The sequence below is a fragment of the Hemibagrus wyckioides genome, linkage group LG05 (genome assembly GCF_019097595.1).
Source record: "Hemibagrus wyckioides isolate EC202008001 linkage group LG05, SWU_Hwy_1.0, whole genome shotgun sequence".
Classification (NCBI taxonomy): Eukaryota; Metazoa; Chordata; class Actinopteri; order Siluriformes; family Bagridae; genus Hemibagrus; species Hemibagrus wyckioides.
The window spans coordinates 19,858,392-19,879,258 of NC_080714.1; the positions used below are offsets into that span (position 1 = coordinate 19,858,392).

General features: G+C 40.2%; 1 protein-coding gene across 2 annotated transcripts in view; it reads left to right on the top strand.

Annotated features, from left to right (window-relative positions):
• rhocb (ras homolog family member Cb) overlaps positions 1 to 20,867 on the top strand; it is a 37,478-nt gene that overhangs the window by 8,517 nt on the left and 8,094 nt on the right. Inside the window, exons 2-3 of one of the 2 annotated variants that reach the window (XM_058390284.1) lie at positions 12,333 to 12,443; positions 17,798 to 17,955. In XM_058390284.1, coding sequence (XP_058246267.1) covers positions 17,800 to 17,955 — 156 coding nt within the window. In that variant the 5' untranslated portion in view covers positions 12,333 to 12,443; positions 17,798 to 17,799. The remainder of the gene's footprint in view (positions 1 to 12,332; positions 12,444 to 17,797; positions 17,956 to 20,867) is intronic. The other variant, XM_058390282.1, reaches the window with a different exon arrangement.

A 20,867-nucleotide genomic window follows, 5' to 3' on the forward strand; every position in this document is an offset into this window, starting at 1 on the left:
CTTTCAACATTCCTAAGCTCTGGAGGGTTTCAAATGAAACCGTGCCTAATGAGATCTCCATTAGGCATATGGCTGGTAGTCACATATGAAGTATTGTGATAATCTACCTGCATTTTCACTGCATTGCATTTGAGAATCAGCTGCTCAGGTAGTGTCTGTGCCACAGAGATGCTTCGATAACATCCCGTTTGTCCATTTCCTAAGTATTTTGATTTTGAACATGTGCGATTATATAGAAACTTAAAAAAAAAAGGTAATCCTCAGTGAGCGTGGCTTGATAACGAATCTCTTGAAATTGGAATAGACTTATCTCTGCTGTGAAGATTTTGTTTTTAAATCAAAGCTTTGGCAGCTGACGGGCCAGTGCAAATAACAGTGGAAAATATAAAGAGCCATTTGCTGTGTGTATAGAGCAGGATGTATATACCATTATATAACAGGATCTTTTTCACACTAGATTTTTCTCCGGAGAAAGCAAAGCGTCCCCATTTGGATGCTGCACCCTGCTACTGTAATTTAAGTTTAATCCATCTCAAATGTTTGCTCTTCCACTGAGACATACTACTGTAAAAGATGTGGCAAGAATGTTGTTTGGGAGGAAAAAGTTCTTTTAGCATTGGAACAGATGCCCACAATTTATTGATGTTCCCACATTCAGAACTGCCAGACTAGCTGTTCCACAGTGAGCATGTGCTGGTAAAGACTCTCTTCAATGCTGGTTATAGACTTCTTATTACTGCCTTGAACGTTGTTTTTGATAATCCAAACCTTATAGAGTTTTATAAGTATTGACTGAGAGATTAGCAGCTAGCAGGCCAGTTTAATAATGTGGTTAAATTGGGTCTTTCTTAATGATGTTGTCTTCAGGTAGTTTATTTCTCCCAGCCAAAATGCAAATTCCATTAGGGTTAAAAAGGAAAAAAAAATTAGGCCAGATATTTATATACTAATTGTGCAAGTCCTGATTGACCGATTCACCTTTAACCTAATTATGCCTACTGGATTTACCCATATTGTACTAACTGTACTAACCGTAACATGCTTCAAAACACTGACTTTTTGTATTACAATCTGTCTAATTTTTGGCACAGTTGGCAGAACAACATGGTCATCGAGAGAGAGAGAGACGAGGAGAGAGAGGTAGAGACAGAGAGACATGGGGGGGGGGGCAGAGAAACGGGGAGAGACAGAGAGATTGGGGGGGGGAGACAGAGATGGCGCTAGAGATGGAGAGCCCGACAGACAGAGAGAAAGACACACACACTGAGAAGTTGAGAGATACAGAGACACAAACACTGTAAAAGAAAGAAAGACAAGCTTTGACATGGTGTATGACCGAGAAACCCAGAAAGAGACATACGGGACATTAAGGTAGACTAACACTGACAGAAAAAGACATATGGAGAGAGGAAGGGAGATGGGGAGGTTGGGAAGTGCACACATGGAGGGCAACACACACACACACAGACAGAACTCTCCTTGTACCACCACACCTTATGTAATTGAGATTAGCCTGCTTTGTGCGTCTTAATTACTTTACATTCCTCCTGCTCATAATGGGAACAATGTCATAAGGAGATCAAAGTGGGGGGGAAATGAGAAGTATGTGTGTATATTTGAGGGGTGTGTGTGTGTGTGTGTGTGGATTTTCTATGGTGGGTTGTGGTGAGCCTGCTCCAGGCAAACATTCCTTTCATCTTACAGTTACTTCCCCATCCCCCCCAACCACACGACCCCAGTGTAAACGTCTTGACTAGGTGAGCCGTAACAGAACATCAGAACATACTTGCAAGGATGTCGAATTCCACGTCTCGGACATCTACAAACACACTTGCGCTCCGTGAGAAAGCTCAAGTCAAGACTCGCACAAATAAATCCTGTATTGTGCCTATCTGGATGTTTTGCAGATCTTCAGCTGTATACCAGAAACTTCACTTAAACAAATTATCTACGCTTATCTGAACCACTCGACATACATGACACTCTTATCCTCACTGCGAGGACAGGAATTACAGCAGTGCTAAAGCATTCTGGACCTGCCCAGAACCCTAGTCTGCTCACATATCTGCACATCAGTAGCCCGAAAACATTCCACCGCCTTCGGTTACGCAAACCACCCCCATCTCATGGAGCTCTGGAGGTGTGTGTACTCTGTTCGCCATCAACTCTTCAGCACAGTTTCATTTTGGTGGTTGTTTATTTTTTTTTATTTTTTTTCCTGTTTCTTCTTTCTGAAAGTTCAGTAAGTGGAGTCAGGTGTTCCAGGCTTTTCACGAATACAGTCCAGGAAACTCAAAGACTCCAATGTGCTGTCCAGTCCCACTTTTTGAAATGAAACTTTTTGTTTCCAAGAAACCTAACTGCCTAGAATATAAAGTTAAAGCTATTGTGATGTGATGACGATGATAATGCAGCACTAGCACCTCCCAGAAACATGCCAGTAGGTGGATTTGCAAGTCTTGAATGTTGAATGTAGATATGAACTGTGTCACTGTGTGAATGTTTCCTGTGATAAACTGGTGCGTATACCCACTGACCAGGATAAAGAACTTACTATAGATTGGTGAATGATGTTTAGCCTCTTGGTTTATGCTCAGTTTTGTTGCATATTAGCCAAATGGTAAAGTGGTGGCTCACACAGTTAAGGCGCTGGGTCACTGATCAGAAGGTCAGGGGTTTGAGTCCCAGTACTGCCAAGCTACTGCTGTTGGGTCCTTGAGCAAGGCCCTGCTCCAGGGGTGCCGAATCATGGCTGACCTTCGCTCTGACCCCAGCTTCCTAAAAAGCTGGGATATGTGAAAACTTAGTGGTGGCTCAAGTGGTTAAGGCTCTGGGTCTTTGAGCAGAAGATCAGAGGTTCAAGCCCCAGCACTGCCAAGTTGCCACTGCTGGGCCCTTGAGCATAGCCCTTAACCCTCTCTGCTCTAGGGGTGCTGTATCCTGGCTGACCCTGCGCTCTGACCCCAACCTCCAAGGCTGGGATATGCAAAGAAAGAATTTCACTGTGCTGTAAGGACAATGTTCACAATGAAGCAGAGGTCTTGTCATTTGTCTAGTTTTAACAAAGAAACATTCAAGAAACAATTGCTTCTAAACCTCATGGCAAAAAATGGACAACCTTCATCTGATCCAGTCTTCAACTGTCCAGCTTGTCACCACCGATTTATCTTCTTGCCTGGCACTTGATGTGATCTGCTGTTGTTTTCATTCCCCCTTACGGTTTGACCTGCGATGCTTTTCAGCTCAGGATGGATGTAAAGAGTGGTTATGAACACCCTTACCCTTACTGTCAGCTCAAAATACTCTGGCCTTTCTGTCTGATGCTAACAATACTACGGTCAGAATCACAGAGATCACCTTCATTTCAGCATTTATTTATGTTTGATGCAGATATTGACTGAAGCTCTTGGCCTGTATCTGCATGATATTGATTATTACATATTACAGCACCCAGCTCTACAATGGTAAAACGTTCTGCCAGAAGTATACTGTGTACGCATTTGTGTAAGCGTTATCCATGGTGATTTTAGACAAGAAACCATTAATGCCTGTTGTAAATTAATGCCATTAGATCACAATCTGTGTAAGTGTGCATGAGTAATACAGGAAACAGATCAGGTAGCAGTTTATCTCTTATCTCAGGCCAGTGTGTTGTGAAAAGCACCGAGTAGTTTCCCTCCTGAGAGCGCTTGCCCATGAGGACTGTGATATGTTGACCGTTCTGGGGTTATTATCAGTAACGTGTTACCACTTTTCTCTGAGCGTCAGCGTTCTTCATAGTAATTACTAGTAAAATAGCTGAAATCAGCCAGATTTGAATCAGCAGCATCTGTCCAGTAGGTAATTTATCTATTAAATGGGACCGTGCTAAAGATTATCTTCATGCCACACACACACAGCAGCCTGCAGACCTTTTTTTTTATTTATTTATTTTTTTTATTTGATCATATTTTCTAAGTTTATGGCCGTGCCGTAAACAGCAGCACTGCAGGGGTGAGATTCGTCACTTAATGATTATGAGCCCTCACCTATATTCTCTCCATTGGAAACACTCATTTGTTAGCCTGTTATTTATGTTCTTAAGGCAAGATGATATCCAAACCATATTTATTTATTTATTTATTGGAACATTTTTTTTAAAAATGCAAATAAGTCTTCACCTAATTAAATACGAATACATCTGCATGCTTTATAAAATCAGAAATCTAGACTTTTGATGTTGGAGTAAAAATGTTTTTCACTTTGAAAATGCTCTCAAGAGAGTTAATGAGCAATTGAGAGCGGATGCCTGTTGGACCTGGGATTTGAGCTCACAAACTTCCAATGCCACTAAGCTACCATATCCCCCTTACATAAAATGCTTTGTTAAAATAGACATTTTAATTTTCGTAACATTTGTTAAATACCAACAGCTTTGTAGGATACTTACTAACAAAGTGCACCTCGCAAATGTAACGATGCTGCATTTTACATTTTGCTGTAATATAAGTAGGTAGTAAGAGTGAGGACATGGTGAGAAGATAGTGTGTGTGGCACAGAGAGATGGAGTGAAGGGGAACAAATTCAGCATTTTTACAGAAAGTGTTTTTTCTATGGCTGAACAGCACTGGTGTTGTGGGGTGTGTGTGTGTGTGTGTTTCTTTCTCTTCTCTTAGTATTCCTCTATTCACCTCTGAGGTATGATGATTTCTCCTCACATCACGTGTAAAACGTATCGTTCAAGTCCATTTTTAACAGTGAAGTAACTGTATGTTCTGCTAGCATGAGGGTTATATAACCATTTTGTTCTGCAGTCTACTTCGCTTGGTGTTTGTCTGTGTTTCACATACCATGAGTTCCTCATTCTGAAAAGATCATTAAAAATCTGAGTGTAGTGCGGCTGGATTCGGAAGCATGCATTCTAGTTACAGCAATGAGATGTCACACCATCGTGAAGTGCATTATGTTTAAAATGAAAAATTTGGTTATGAGGAAGTCAGTAATGAGTCGGGATTTTTTTTTTGTTTTTTTCCTTTTTCTGGTTGTCAAACCAGCTTGCCTGAATCACAAAATAAAAAATAATAGGCTGAATATGGAACCGGCTTGTCCCTGGCGACTGGGTTTATGATCTTTCACCTGTGTCAGATCCTTAGTCCAAACAAATTCATTACGATGAGAGATGAGAGAACCCGTACTTAATAACTGAATATAGGACAATGACAAATTGAACAAATTTCCCTGGAGCGGTGGCTCTCTGACAGCTCTGGGATTTGAACTTGTAACCTTTCTGTCCTGATCACAGAATCTTAATACCCGAATAGACACAGAGTTCTTAATGAGTTTCAAATCTTTGATATTTTTCTGAAGTTTCTGAAATTAACTTTTTAAAAAGAAAGGTGTGAGTGTATGTTCTTGGTATGCAGTGGTTGGTGCCTACAAAAAGTGCTTCGAGGATAGACAGCTACTGATCCGGTGACAATGTCATGGGCTCTGATGCACATGGGGATCCCACAAAAGAGCTACTGTAGCACAAATAGCTGAAAATGGCAGATAATGCATTAGTGCCAATGCTAGTCCCTGTCCACCACCGAAATCGCCTACATTGGGCATGTGAGCATCAGCACTGTTCCGTGGAGTAATGGAAGAAGCTGGCCTGGTCTGATGAATCATGATTAACTGGACGATGGCACCAGGATGCACTATGGGCAGAAGGCAAGCAGGCAGAGGCAGTGTAATGTTCTGCTGGGGAAACCTTGGGTCCATGGATGTTATTTTGACATGTACCACTGACCTAAACCTCGCTGCAGATGAAGTATCATGGCGAAGATAGTCCCTTGTGGCAGTGTCTTCTTTCAGGAGGATAATGGGGTGTGCTACACTGCAAACATTGCTCATGAATGGGTTGATGAGCCTGCTGTCCCAAGAGTTCATGGTGTTGACTTAATAATAATAATAATAATAATAGTTAATAGCTGTTAAAGGAATTGTGCGTTAGTGTTAATTTTATGAAACAGGAAGGAAGGTTGTTAATGCTGTCGAGCAGGAATCACAAGAAGATGACTTTTTGTGTGCATGTGTTTCCTGTTAACACAAGACAGCAGGTGACTGATCAGGGTGTGAAGAACTCTTTTGTATGGAAACTCTTCGCGCATTGTTTAGGTGATTAGACCACAACTTCTTTTTCAGTTCATATCAGTTTGTTATTCAGCTTGGGGCAAAGGAGTTCAGTTACCCACAGGCAGATGTTAATGTCGTCTTTTACTTACTAAAAATTCTAACTTATTTACTTGGCCTCAGTCTGGATGGATGTTTCTCAGACACCGTGTGGATTAAAGCCGTGTGGTGAGGGATACATATCAATAGACACGTACGTCTATTAGTATTGTTGTTTTTCCTGTCACCATGACGACCTAGCTGTTTTTTTTCTTCAGCGAAGCTTGTGATTTGTCTGGGAATGTTTTGTCTCCAACATGCCCTCATGTACACTTCTCCATTACTGTGAAGGATCTTGCACAGTCACATACACGAGCCATTTGAAGAAGAACATAAAGCATACCTGAAAACATGTTTTACTTGTTTGCCACCAACAAAAAGACACATCATTGGACTGAAACTATCTTGCTGTAATCATGTAGACTATATATCATGCTCATGCCAGGCCTCTCAACCACAATAAAGAGGACATTTTTCTCAAGAATCTTTCCTATCATCATCTATGATCTTTCTGTCTGACTTTCTTTCTTTCTGTTTCTTTGAGATTTCTTTAAGTCAACTTTGTTACCATGTGTGTACAAATAAAGCTGAATTTAGTTAGTGTTTTAAAACTTTTTTATCCAAAAAACAAAAGGCAAAAATAATTTACAGACCGTAAATCTGCTGTGCTTTTCGTTCTAGATAAAAGGTTCCTCAGAAATTATGAGGCCAAAGGCAGACTTGGACCACTCAAAAAGTGGCTCTTCTGTATTCATATATATATTTTTTTCGCCATAGCTCTTGTCACTCCTTGCCATTCACGGAGTAGGTCCTTACCCCACACTCTTCCTGGCTCCTCCCTTCATTCTCCAAACTGTGCTAGACCACACCCCCAACTCCACACCATCATTTTTATTTCTCATTTCTGTTTTTTCTCACAGAACAAACGAGAACACGTGGGCTGTTATATCACGTTGTAACACGCTGTGATAACATCGTAATGACGCTCTTTGAAATGAAATGCATTAGAACACACCTTCAGTACGACTTGCATTGAGGATCTTTGATGAACGGCTGTAGCTCCTTTACCGGGTAGCATGTTCGATAAGAGGAACATGATGATATTGAGCTGGAGTGAAATTGCTGTTCGAAATATGTGGTGTTTATTTTTTTGGGGAGGGGATCAGGCACTGACTATTTTTCCCACAGAGCCTGCCAGTCTCATGTTACTGTCTACTCTGCCTTTTCAAAATATAACCAAACTTGGTAAAGCCTGTGAAATATAAGTGTTGGCATTCTTCTCACAGTTAATCTTGAAGTGATGAAGCTTGATTAACTTCAGTTCATCAGCGGACAGGTGTGATCTCATCAGTCCTCATCTGTGATTGGACTACGCTGCATTCTTCTGTTTGGTGCTCCATATAGCTGTGTTCTCTATTTAGCTTTAAAACCCAGAGTGGGTGTGGCCTAGAGTCCATTTATTATTATTTTTGCAAGTATGTTCCTTGAAACACCGGTTCCGTTTTCTAAAACGTAAACAAAATAGCCTGATTTAAACCACTGCGGCCCCATGAGTTCAACAAACTGAGCTTTCGTTAAAAAACTCCGCCTCATATTTTGTTGTTGTTGTTGTTGTTGTTGTTGTTGTTGTTGTTGTTGTTGTTGTTGTTGTTGAACCTCTCAGGATCCCAGTTCCAATGTAACGCCCGAGCCTTCAAACAAAAAGCAAAAGGAATAGTATGCTTCCCACACATTGTGTTCGTTTGTATTCGGTTACATTTTTATTAAATTCTCATATCTTTTGGTCTCTGAGTCATGCAAAATATCTCCGTCCTCTAGGGAGCTGCTGCCTATACCTTCAAGCTTGGAACAATACAAGCAACTTGCCTACTTTTGGAGGATGTGACCTCTACATGTTTAGCCTGAGTTAAGATGACCGGTTTTCGTTAACCGATACATTGCGGTTTATCATGACACTGCAAACATGCACCACGTGACTGTTAATGGTGCTGCTGTGATGTACATAAAAACGTCCTTTCCATATCCACACAGTGGAGCTGGAGTTGTCCTCCCACATCAAGAAACAAAAGACAAAATACTTCAGTCAGTGTCTAAAATACTAACTCAGACACTTCTGAAGCTGCTGTCAAGAACTGGGAGCTAAACTGATTTGAGTTAGACAGTAAACTGAAATTTTATTGCACCCCCTTTACTCAGAAGATCCCGTTTTTACCTTGTGAGGAAGTGCTCACTTCATACAGGCTGACACATTAAGAGCAACGAGCACAGCCATGCTGCTGTCGAGAATATCCCCAAAGAAGCATTTGTCCTGGTTAAATTTAGTTTATTATATAGTGCAACATCATTGCCTAGCAGTTTTTCAATAGCCTATGCCCTGATTAAATCAAGCTGGGAAAATAAACACTCTCCGCAGTGCTGTCCTCATTTTCTTCTGTTTCCTGGTTTCAGTTCGTATTGAGAATGGTAGTAAATATGACGCATTTAACCGTACAGTACAGATGAGGTCTTAAGTTTGCTGTAGCTTTGGTTCTAACCGTTGTAGCTAAGCGCCATGGCTTGTATGTTCTCCATCTGAGAGGAAGAGAACCTCATGTGCGGCTCCCTGATGAGCTCTGAATCATTACCTCAGCTGAGCTGAAACGTTAGCACAATATTGATGGGGTAGCTTCTCCTCATTAAATACATTTTTTTATAGCTCATTAAATACTTCTGATTGCTTCCAGTAGGTTAGCTAAAATTGATGTCAGTTTCTGGATGTGAAAGATGCAACGTGCTGCTTGTAGAGCTTAGTAACAGAAAGCCTAGCCTTTAGAAACTGAAACTAGCTTTTCAGGCATACATTATATCAGTAGCATAGAGCTAGGTGAATGACTTTAGATCTGTGGTATGAGCCACAAAGTTATAGAATCAAGTGGATAGTGGCAGTCTGATTGAATCTGCTTGTGTGTGTGTGTGGTTCACCAGGTGATATTTAAGGTCCACTTCTTTAGATTTGTCCTGAAGTTAAAAGATCTCACCGAAGTCAGGATCTATCTCGCCAACTCTCAGTCTCATAAAACAGACTTTTAACATTCAATATAGAGTCTGGTGCATTTCTGTAATAAATGTGACCAAGCTGCTGTGAGACATTGGCTGGTGAACTCATCCTGAAAAGCATAGTTCACTTTGTTTCTTCAGAAGTCTAAAAGCTCCTTATAGTCGTTTTGCAGTCGGAAGGATTTCGGCATTTTTAGTGTATAATGATCTGGCAGCACTGTCGGACCCCAACGTGTTCTACTTTCTTTCAGTGAGCACTGCCCTTCATACAGACATCAAACATTTTTACAGTGTTTTCAGAGCCTGCAGCAGACTGACTCCCAGGAGCATCTGCGGCATACCTATTGCCCTGGGATACAATCGGGAAAATTTCAGCACCTCATTAGAGTTGCACATGCTAGATTAGGTTATGGATTAGATTGCATTCATATAGACTAAAACTAGTCTGAATTGTTTTATTTGAGAAATCGACTAAAGTTTAAACCTTAAAGCAGCATAAATCCCCAGTGATTTCCCTGTGCCTCGTACTGTTCTTCAAATTCTGCTGCTGGACTTTAAAGGACAGGACAGGATGGTGTGATGGAACAGCTTGCACTCAGCTAACCTTCCCCTGGGGCAAGAGGAACTTGTGCGTCCCTTTGGTTGAGCCTCAGCTGACCAGAGAAGATCTGGGAACTGCTATACCTAACTCAATTTCCTCATAATCCCTGGTGTAAATCTTTAAAACACAGCTATCAAATCCCCTTGTTAACTGAATCGAAATTCCATTCTTTCCCATAATCGAGTTCGAGCCAGTTATTATAGATTAACAGCTGTAATGAAACACCTTCTTTCTTATTCATTTCTTATGGCTTTCAATTGATGCCTGGCTCTACACCTCGCAGGAGAATCTCTGGGATTTGTCAGTGGGATCTCTAGGTTTTTGGCTGCAAACTGGGCTGTGTGTTTTGGAAGAGTCCCACCCTTCTGTTATTTTCTATGTGGAAGCCCTAGCATGAAAGCACACTGCCAAGCACCACTCCCAGGATCAGGAAGTGTGTTGTTTTGCTTCACAGGAGGAAACCAGAAGCCTGCCCTTGTGCTGAATGTACGGTTTAATGGCACCATCCCAAGCACCTTAGACTACACACACACACACACACAGCCGGACTCTGAAAAGCCTTCATAGCTCTTGCATAAACCACTAAAACTAATAAATGGATATACTGTGTGGACGAGAGACTTTGCTGTGCAGCACACAGAGTGTTTTGTTAGCTATTGAAAGAATCCGTGTTATGAAATGCAAGCCTTTTAACAACATGACTCTGAACGTTTTGGCTAGAAAATGAACTTGCTCATTTTTCCCCAACTGGTAGCTGGGATCCATCCTCAAGGCTTGCAATCTGAGCAATATGAGCCTCGAAAATGTAACAACTGAAACTGGTTATTGGCCGCACACGCTGCATTCCTCGCATCGCAAGTAACTGTCAATTTGCATTAAGAAAACTGTTAAAACTTTAGCACAAGTCACAGCCTGTAACTTGCTGTCCAACTCGCACCGACTGTCTGCCAAAGTCAGACAGAACAGACCGAGCCTTCTTTTCTACAGTAACGTTCACAGACTCTAGACAACGTACATAAAACTTGATATATGACAAAATTCAGCCAAGATCATGACAAATGTAGAGGTGACTTGATGTAAAAGCAGAATGAATTTCCAATCTTCCTGTTCAGACTGACGTTGCCATGTCGCACATCAGCTTTGTATTTCACCATGTATGAAAGGTTGCATTTGCCAGACGAAAAAATCTAATCTGTGTGATATGATTAAAAGGCTGGACTGTAGGTTTATTTTGTTTTTTTTGTTCTTGGCCAAGAATTAGTATTTAATGCTTTTGGAATAAAATAAATTTGTGTTTGTGCTTTTAAAAGATGGAAACAAAGTGGTAAACAAATTTTACTGAAGAATTGTTAATAGTTGTGAATGATATTTTAGGACCACAAACCTGAAGTTGATGAGTAACTGTAGAACAGGATTAAAAATTGCATCATGTGTCTTGAAGCAGTATTCTTCCTTGGTGACTAGATTCTATTCTAGAACTATTTAAAAGACATGTCTACTCAATTTTGAACTTGAATTGAACTTTGCGATGGATGGATGGATTGATGAATAGAGAGATGGATGGATGGATGGATAGATGGGGGGAGAGAGAGAGAGAGGATGGATGGATGGAGAGAGAGAGAGGATGGATGGATGGATGGATAGTGAGATGGATGGATGGATGAATAGAGAGACGGATGGATGGATGGATGGAGAGAGAGAGAGGGGATGGATGGATAGTGAGATGGATGCATGGTGAGATGGATAGTTGGATGGATGGATTGATGGAGAGAGAGGATGGATGGATGGATAGTAAGATGGATGGATGGATGGATAGATGGCTAGAGAGAGAGAGGATGGATAGTTGGATGGATGGAGAGAGAGGGGGGATGGATGGATGCATGGATAGTGAGATGGATGCATGGTGAGATGGATGGATAGATAGATGAATAGAGAGACAGATGAATGGATGGATAGAGAGAGGGACAGATGGAAAGAGAGAGGATGGGTGGATGGATGGATGGATGCATGGTGAGATGGATGGATAGATAGATGAATAGAGAGACAGATGAATGGATGGATAGAGAGAGAGAGACAGATGGAAAGAGAGAGAGGATGGATGGATGGATGGATGGAGAGACAGATGGATGGACTGATAGAGATAGAGAGAGTGGATGGGCACATTGATAGAGAGATAGATGTATAAAGAGATGGATGGACGGATGAATGGATAGAGAGACAGATTGGACTGACCAATGCAAGCACACCATTTGCCCAGGTTTGCAGTGTTTATGGCTGTAAGCGGTCCGTCCCTCTGGCCTCAGCATGCAGTTCATCATAATGACAGTGTGTTTGTGAAATCCCCTTTCAGCTCTGTTTTTCTATTTTGTCTCTGTGTACTGGGGAAACGTCAGACATTTTGGCTCCTTCCAGGGGAAGTTACTGTAAGTTTAGAGGTCCTTTTCATGATGTCATTTCCTCCCTCATGATTCTTCATAAAAGGCTCCATTCTTCATCCTGACAGAACGATTCCTGCCGTGGGTCAGGAATCGACCAGCGATCCACTCTGATCAAGCGTGCCCACTTTTCATCTCCGCATCTTTTCCTGCCGTGCCGCATACTGAAGAAACACACGGTATGTGTCTGTGTCTGGGAATGGGTTGTAAAATATCCAAGGGAGTAATTGTGAATTAGTGCTGAAACTGTTTAGAAGAGGATTTGTGTAACATGTTAAACTATTGTTTGTGCAACTTGTTAAGCTGGTTCTTCAATCCACATCCGGATCTGCATCAACATACTGGTTCAATTTGTAGTGTAGTACCTGCTTCTGAGTGGAGCAACAGAACAGCATTCACCCTGCCATTGTTAGCGTTACTGTCTAGCATCTAACCAGTCTTCCGCATGGAACAGGAGAGTTGGTCCTTTCAGTGTAGTAAGCTGTCCTGGGATGTAAACATGCTTGCCTCCATCTTCCCTGACTGCTAGCTCTTCTGAATGTAGAGAAAATTGACACTTGGTTTTGTACCTTATACGTGCTACACATGAGCCAAGGTGGCAGTATCTGCAGTTTAGCCATTGGATTTCCACTTTTTAATCCTATTGCTGGAGTGATATAAGACACAAATACTAAACTATATAATATATAATTTGCTTTAGGATGTGGAATGAAGAACAAGGATAACATGTTGCACAAATCTCTTTTTAACACCTGCAGCGCTTTTTAAAAACACTTGAGTAGTTCAGAATTCTCCCTTGGATCTCATGCCCACACACATGCTGTGAGAGCAGGCCTACACTCATACTGCAGCTGGAAAAGAGATGAAAAGTGGATAGGCTGGATCACTGGTTTAAATACTTAAATTATCATTATTATATTTGAAATATTTGAGGGGACAAAAAATTATATTATGTAATTTTTTTTTAAATTTATTTTTATTTTATATTATTTATTTATTTATTTTTGCTGTATTACTTGCAGAAAGAGTTTAAGATTGATGGTCGTCTTAGTCTGTGACCTGATGAACCAGTATCGATGTGTCCATCGATTGGAGACTCGATGAGGGCATCTGCTAAATGCTGTAAATGTAAATTGAAGCCCCTGAAAGCTAAAGCAGCCGCTACTTTACTTTGCCTGGACAAAGAGCAAACTCGTATAGTAAAGTCTACCTTCTACCAAGTTCCAGCCCATCCATTTTTTTTTTCTGACCCAAAAGTCCACCTTCTTGTTTTCTATCGGCTCATAACGCTTTATGATTGCGCAAATGATAGTCTTATAAGCCGATTAAAACACAAGAAGGTAGACTTTTTGATAGATAAGCTGGTAATGTAGTAAACAGTCATCACCCCTGACTTGCTGTTTTTATTATTTGTTCTTACCTTTGTCTCTAGAAAGAAATTCCAATAAATGTGCTAAGGAATTTTCTAGGTTCTCTTGTTAGCAATGTGTACACGTCTGTTCTAGTGACTCATTCTGACCTTTCGTTGGATGCAGGAAGGGAGTGTTCAGCACAGGAAGTGAGCTCAGAGCTTCCCATTCTGTTGGTTTTCCTCTCTTGAGCCTGAACACAGAGTTTAGAAAAGAGCAAACGGAATGCCATTGTACGCTGGTGCTGATAGATATGTGACAAAACAAAGCTACTACTAGACCTTGTGCCCCTCCCCCTTGTCTGTCTGTCTGTCTGTCTATCTATCCATCTATCAGACAACATAACTCTAAAATCTTGTCCATGTTCCTGGTCATGTTTTTAATTGCGTCTTGTATTTGTGTGACCTGTGATTAATGGAACTTTTTATTCCAGCTCTAAACGACTTCTAGATCACCATGAATGTGTGGGTTGGGAGAAAAACCTATTAGCCGGTAATATCATGTCATGATTCAACTCCATCTTTCCCGCCACCCCCACCGTTCCCCGTTTAAAAAAACAAAAAACAAAAAAAAAACGCTGAGTTCGCTCGCACTCATATTGGAGCGCCCACTTCTCCACATTCCAGTTAAATCCTACTGCATTAAACCAACATCCAGCTAAACAACACTTCATGCTTAGCTTAAACATACTCTTGGACATATATATATAATACATAAATCTCGTGAAATGGAAATGAAATTTCCGTCTCCATCACATCAGGATTTATTAGTAATTCCCGTGGTTGTGCGTTTGCGGCGGAATTGTGAACACGGTGAATAAGGAGGAGGGTTAGAAGGTTGTTGAGCATGCACAGTCTGACCTTTTTGGCTTTTCATCTGCGTGTCGAGGTGGAAAACAAGGTCAAACAGAAAAGGCAGACGCTTTTTATGAGGCACTTGTTTCTCATTTGCGTTGCAGCAATCGCGAGGAGACTGTTTGTGTCCAATCTGCAGTAAAGCTCCGCCGGTGGTTTAAAAGTCACCGGTGCGCAGTAGCAAGCAGAGCCGGCCATAATTTAAGACTTTCTGTGTGAGAGTGACAGTGTGATGAATGTGCATGTGTGAAACTGGGACGCTATCACCAGGAACATTCGCGGTCTCTCTCGAACACACACACAGAATGAGGGAAAGAGAGAGAGCGCGAGAGCTAGCTGTGACCTGCTTTAGGTCGTTTCTGCTCGTTTTCTTTCTCTTTGACTCATTGGTTTTGCAAAACGGCATCTATTACTTTTTGATTTCTTTTGTTTGTCATCGTGGTTTGCCGGTCGCTTCTGCTAGTCGATCATTTCGATAGATATCAACCAGTGATGCCACTAGATTGGTTCTGCTTTCATCTTCATGCCTACGTTCATTAATTTTTCATTTTAACATTTGAATTAGAATTCTGCGAGCAGCACTACACTGTGAGCCTTAACGTATGACCGAGCCTGAACCTTACAGCTGTAAGAAATGTCTAATGTTCTTTTACTTGACACAGTTTTTTGATGAGTAAACATGTTTCATCTGTTAAAATAAAACAGAAGCACCATTCAGTGTTTTTAAGAGCACAGCTTAGAGTGAACACCCGAGAAACTGGGAAAACAACGTCTGGATCCAGTACAATCATAGATTGTAGTTATTTCTACTTTATATAATGAGATTTTTATTATTATTTTTTTAAATATACAGTTAATTAATGCTTAATAAGAGCAGTAAAAGCCAGTCTTTTGAAAGTATATTACAAAACAATAACATTGCGTTGATTGCATTCTAAAACCACAGTATGTCACAGTATATACCAGTAATGTCTGGCAGAATTTTAACCAATATATAATAGGACACAGTGATATTTATTTATTTATTTATTTATTTATTTATTTATGGATGAAATCCTGGGGTTCATCCCTTGCTAAAATGGATTAGATATTTCAGATATATTTCAGAAGATAAATAAATTATAATACTTGGACATACTGTTTTCTTTTTTTTTTTTTTTTTACATTAATTTTTATATGTTTTATGGCTTTTTCAAGCCATAAAAAAACAATTTCTTTAAGGTTTCTTAAGGTCGATTTTAGATTCATTCTAGAATTATATGAAGAAATATATTACTTTGTCTCCATTTATTACATATTCCTTATGCACTTGTTATAAACATTACAAGCTTATGTTCCAAAATGTCACAAAAGTCTAAGAGTGTGTTCAGTGGATGCTGGAGATCTTTTATCCCAGGCATATCATGCTTCCTATTTCCTGGCTGTTTGACCATCTACTTATGGAAGTCCTTTACCGTGTGTATGTGTGTCTGTGTGTCAAATACACTGTATGATTTGATCCCATTTTAAAAACAGACCCACAAATCAAACTTTCTTTGGTCAGCTGTGTTGCAGCGTGTGCTTCGAGCTGCCTCCTGAACAGATTTCCCAAACTGTAGGCATTTAACAGTGACATTAGGATGGCACACACCGAGCATGCGGTTTTCTCGGAGCTCTGAAAACAACTATATGCAGGGACAGGAAAAACATTTGCAGTAACCTAAGCTGAGTAGGAGGAACGGTATCTAGGCGGAGCTCTGACTTTCACCAGGAATGAAAATATAAAAACGTATGGAATTTTTATTTTAACTGACTCGTGTACTGTGCATGGTAACTGTGTGTGAGCATATAAAGGGTAACATCTCATCTTTCAAACATGCAGCACGAGCACCCGATCTCAGAAAAGTACATCATCTTATTTTCACAAATTCAGCAGTGATCGTAACTCACAGAGAGAACCATTTAGACCGCTGTCTCATGAACGAGTCTTGTTCCAGCGGTCATCACCGTCTCCTCCACTGTCTCCAAGCTCTGTCTCTATGGAAAAGATTCTCGTGCGTTACACAAACAGAAACCTACTATACGGAAAAGCAAAAGCTTCATTGAGTTGTGATTGATCATTTCAGTGTTTATATTAAATTGTGTTTATATTAAATCCTGTTGCATTGCATTTCCTTTTCATTACTGTGTTGTATTAATGGAGCACTGAAATGCAATCAGTATCCAGTCACAGCACTTGCAATCTGAGAATCTGAACAAAAAAAAGCTTTCCATTTTCTTTTAGTTTCAATTACAAAAATGCTTTATTTTTTTTCCCTCTCATGCTTCCATTGCTGAATACTTAATCATCAGGGTTTTAGAAGCACTACTCGTTCATAAGTGTTAAACAATGAATTGCTTTTATAGTTATATTATCAGTGAAAGCGTTTCTGTGTAGTACATTTTCAGCATGGCATTAATGAGAAGCAGTACTGTTTGTGTATTGTATTGTACATGTGTCTTCACTTTAGGATGGAGTTTCTTTCGTACCTCCCTCCACTTGGGGAACATCTGTTAACATTAGAAAGGCACTATAGCTTTGCTGCCCTTTAACTTGGCTACCACCAGAAGCATTCACAATCACACTGTTCCTGACTCTTTTTATGTGCCAGCATGCAGGTTTTAGAGCAGAGGTGAACAGTATGACCAGGTAAAGGATGAATAGGTGTGTGTGTGACAGTGTGACACTGTGACAATGTGACCACATTATCCCGGGTGTACTGTATCCTCCCCAAAAACTCGGATACCTGCTTGCGGTGGATCTATTTAAAGGTGTGTGTGTGTGTGTTTCTGTGCTCTTCTGGATGAGACATTTTCAGGCCATCGTGTCCTTGTTTTCCACAAGAACTCACTGCAGGAACAGACTAAAGGAAAAGGGCGGGGTAGAAAATCACCAACCGATTTTATTTTATTTTTCTATTTCCCCTCTGTAGTGTCTGTGGAAATAGGTCCAGCTCTGACCCACTCTGTCTCCCCATTTTTTTATTAATTTTTTTTATTTTTTGCTTTCTTTTTATAAATTGAACTATGGCCATGCAGTAACTAAACTCCTGCCAAAGAAGGCCAGGCCCAGAGTTAGAAATAGCCACCAATCTAGCAACGTAGTTCTTCTTACAGAATATTTTTCCCTTTTGTTTTTCTTTATTTTGCTTTCCATTCTCGCCCCCTCCAAATCCAATAGTGTGTCAGCCATTTTGAACAGTGACATGTCGTTATTATTTTAACACTGTTGTTTCTGCACTCGATCTACAGCAATGGCAGCCATCCGTAAGAAGCTGGTGATTGTAGGAGATGGAGCGTGTGGGAAGACATGTCTTCTCATCGTTTTCAGCAAGGATCAGTTCCCTGAGGTCTACGTGCCTACTGTATTTGAGAACTACATCGCTGACATCGAAGTGGACGGCAAACAGGTGAGTGAAAATTGGCAAGTAGTTATTAAAGTTATTTTTTGAGCATAATTACAGACAGTATGGACTTGATGCTTTCTTGCTATGCTCACGGGTTTGTAGATTCTAGGGAAAAGTTCAAATTGATGCGGAATCATATGCTTTCTGCCATAATAAGTGTATATCCTTGTTAATAGAAAGTATAGAATTTTCATTGGAAAGGTCAGATACTGTGTCTCAGTCCAGTACAGCGTGTTGGTCAGATACTGATTGTTGATCAGATACAGCGTCTTATCCAGTATAGCATATAATTCAGATGCATGTCCTTCTGTATAACATATACATATACATATACATATATATATATATATATATATATATATATATATATATATATATATATATATATATATATATATATATATATATATATATATATATAATAGCATGCCACTGTGTCTGTCTTGTAAGGTTTCTGTATGTTGGTATCGATCCAGTCAAATATAGTATGCCATTCTAGTACAGTGTGTCAGTCTGATATGGAGTGACCATATCGGAGTAATATTTACCTTACATGTTGGACTGGTATAAAATGATATTGGTCTTATTCAGTTCAGTTGACTCATCGTATTTTTCTGTATTTGTCACTAACACACTTTATAAGGATTTAGCTATGATACAGCAAAAACTAAGAGAGTTTCCCTGAACCCTTCAAAAATGCAAACTAAATCAGATTGGTGTCTCTTTCAGCATAAAACGCGCTCTCTACCACCCCCAATCCCACCCCCCTCATATATATGCTTGTGTGTGTGTGTGTGTTCGTATAGAGCACTTTGTACTGAAAAAGTCACCAATTTGATTTATCTGCCATTTTTCTGTGGCATATGTATATATTTGTGTGTGCATCTGTGTGTTTGTTCTAAATGTACCGCTCCCATTTGGCACAGTGGCTTTTAAATGGCAGAATTAGTAACCAGCTAGGTAAAGTGAGCTGTAGAAGCATGGTGTTCTGTAATAATGCCACTTCTCTTGTGTAAACCATACACAGTAGTCCATGCTGTCTGCACAGATCCATTATGAATGTTGATGTATTTCATTAACCACAGTATCTTGAACAGGTGCTTCAGAGTTTCACTGACATGAACGTAACCATTAGTCCCATTATAAACCACATATAATGCATTGGGAAAAAAAAACATTTCAAAAGCCCAGTCACATGCCACTCAGAGTTAATGGATGGTAGTGTGTAGAAACTGGATAAGCTGGATAAGTAGCACTCGGAGTACTCCTTAATGACTCTTGCTCGCTCAGTCAGAAGTGACTGTATGTTGAGTTAATTGTACACTGTGATATTGTACGACTTTACCAGGTATTGTGCAAGGTCACACATTTTAGACCACTTGATTTAATGCTTAGCATCGGGGGAATGTTTTATTAAAGACATAAAACGGATACAATGTCAACTCGGATGTTCAAGTACACTCTTGGTGGTTCACCGGTAAAGGATATCTGCTTGTTTAAAGAAACCATTATTTCCATCTGACAGGATACATGGGATATTACCAGCTTTATTGCTGTCAGCAGACGTAATGGCTCTGAATGGAATTTTCGTCCCTTGGAATTATTCAGCATGACCGCCATTTGTTTACATGTATTCTGGAAATAGTTCTGAATCGATATGACTTGGGTTTATGAATGCATTGTTATACCAGAGCGCAGCTGATGGATGATGAAGTGCTCAGTTACAGCAGTGTTCTTTACGCTTGGGGAAAACCTTGGCACCAAGTCAGCAGCAGGTGGATGGTACACCCACCCATGATCTCTCATTGATGCCCTGTCAGTTCCAGTGCTTGGCACTTTGTTTACCATCAGACAGGTTGGTTTGAGACCTTGGATGTAGAACTTGGGAATAGCATTGAAGTGAGTCAGATGGTCAGTGGGCTGGCTGGTTGAAAATCACACCAGGGCAGTGGGTGCAAATTTGTGCTCTAACTTTTTGTAGAGTGTTGAATTAATAGAACCGATTTTTTTTCCCTAACACCCTCAGACAGACTGCAGATGTATTTAATATAAAAGTCATTAAAGGTCGTATGGCCTCAGGCTAGTGAGTTTTATGTAGATTTGAGGTTTGAATATCATTTTAAAATTGTGTTCAGCTTTAGATTTTGATTATTTACTGTGTCTTGGTGCTTGGGCAGGTAGCATTGGTGCATCACAGCTCCAGGGCCTCTGTTTCGATCCTGTGATTCAGTGGGTTTTTTTTTTTTTCTTTCCTCGTAGGTATGAATACCTGTGTGTGTGTGTGTGTGTGTGTGTGTGTACATGATGTGCTGGACTGGCATCCCATCCAGGGTGTATTCTCTCCTCACACCCTCCTGGATAAGATAAGCTCGGATCTGCTGGCACCCTGTTTAAAATAATATTCAGCTTGGATTTCTTCATACACTCGAAAACCAAAGTATCTCAGATGTCATGTGCTGTTGGTTCTACAACCAAAAAAAAAAAATCATGTCCAGTATTATATAATGCATTTTTGCATATTAATTGCATTAAGTCTATTTATATGTAAATATGTCCAGTTCCAAATCCAGTCCAATTCTTTTCCATTTAATTCAGGATCAGAATTCATTCTCAAACATTTCTCCAATATCCAAACCACCACTGTTATTAGATTATTCACCACGTTATTCGCTTTAATAGCATGTTTTGTTTGCATCATGCAGCTGTTCTTTTTAATTGACATTATTAAATATTCAGTCATGTTGCGTGAGAGACTCCAGATATAATCCTCCAAATCATTTCCATTTATATCCCCCCCCAGAGCCCTTGCTGGAAAGTCAGTGATTAGAGAATCCGGTGATCAGACAGATGTACAGTATATACAGTCCATCAGATAACTTTCTCATGAAAGTGATTTACTACTCGATTCATTCGGA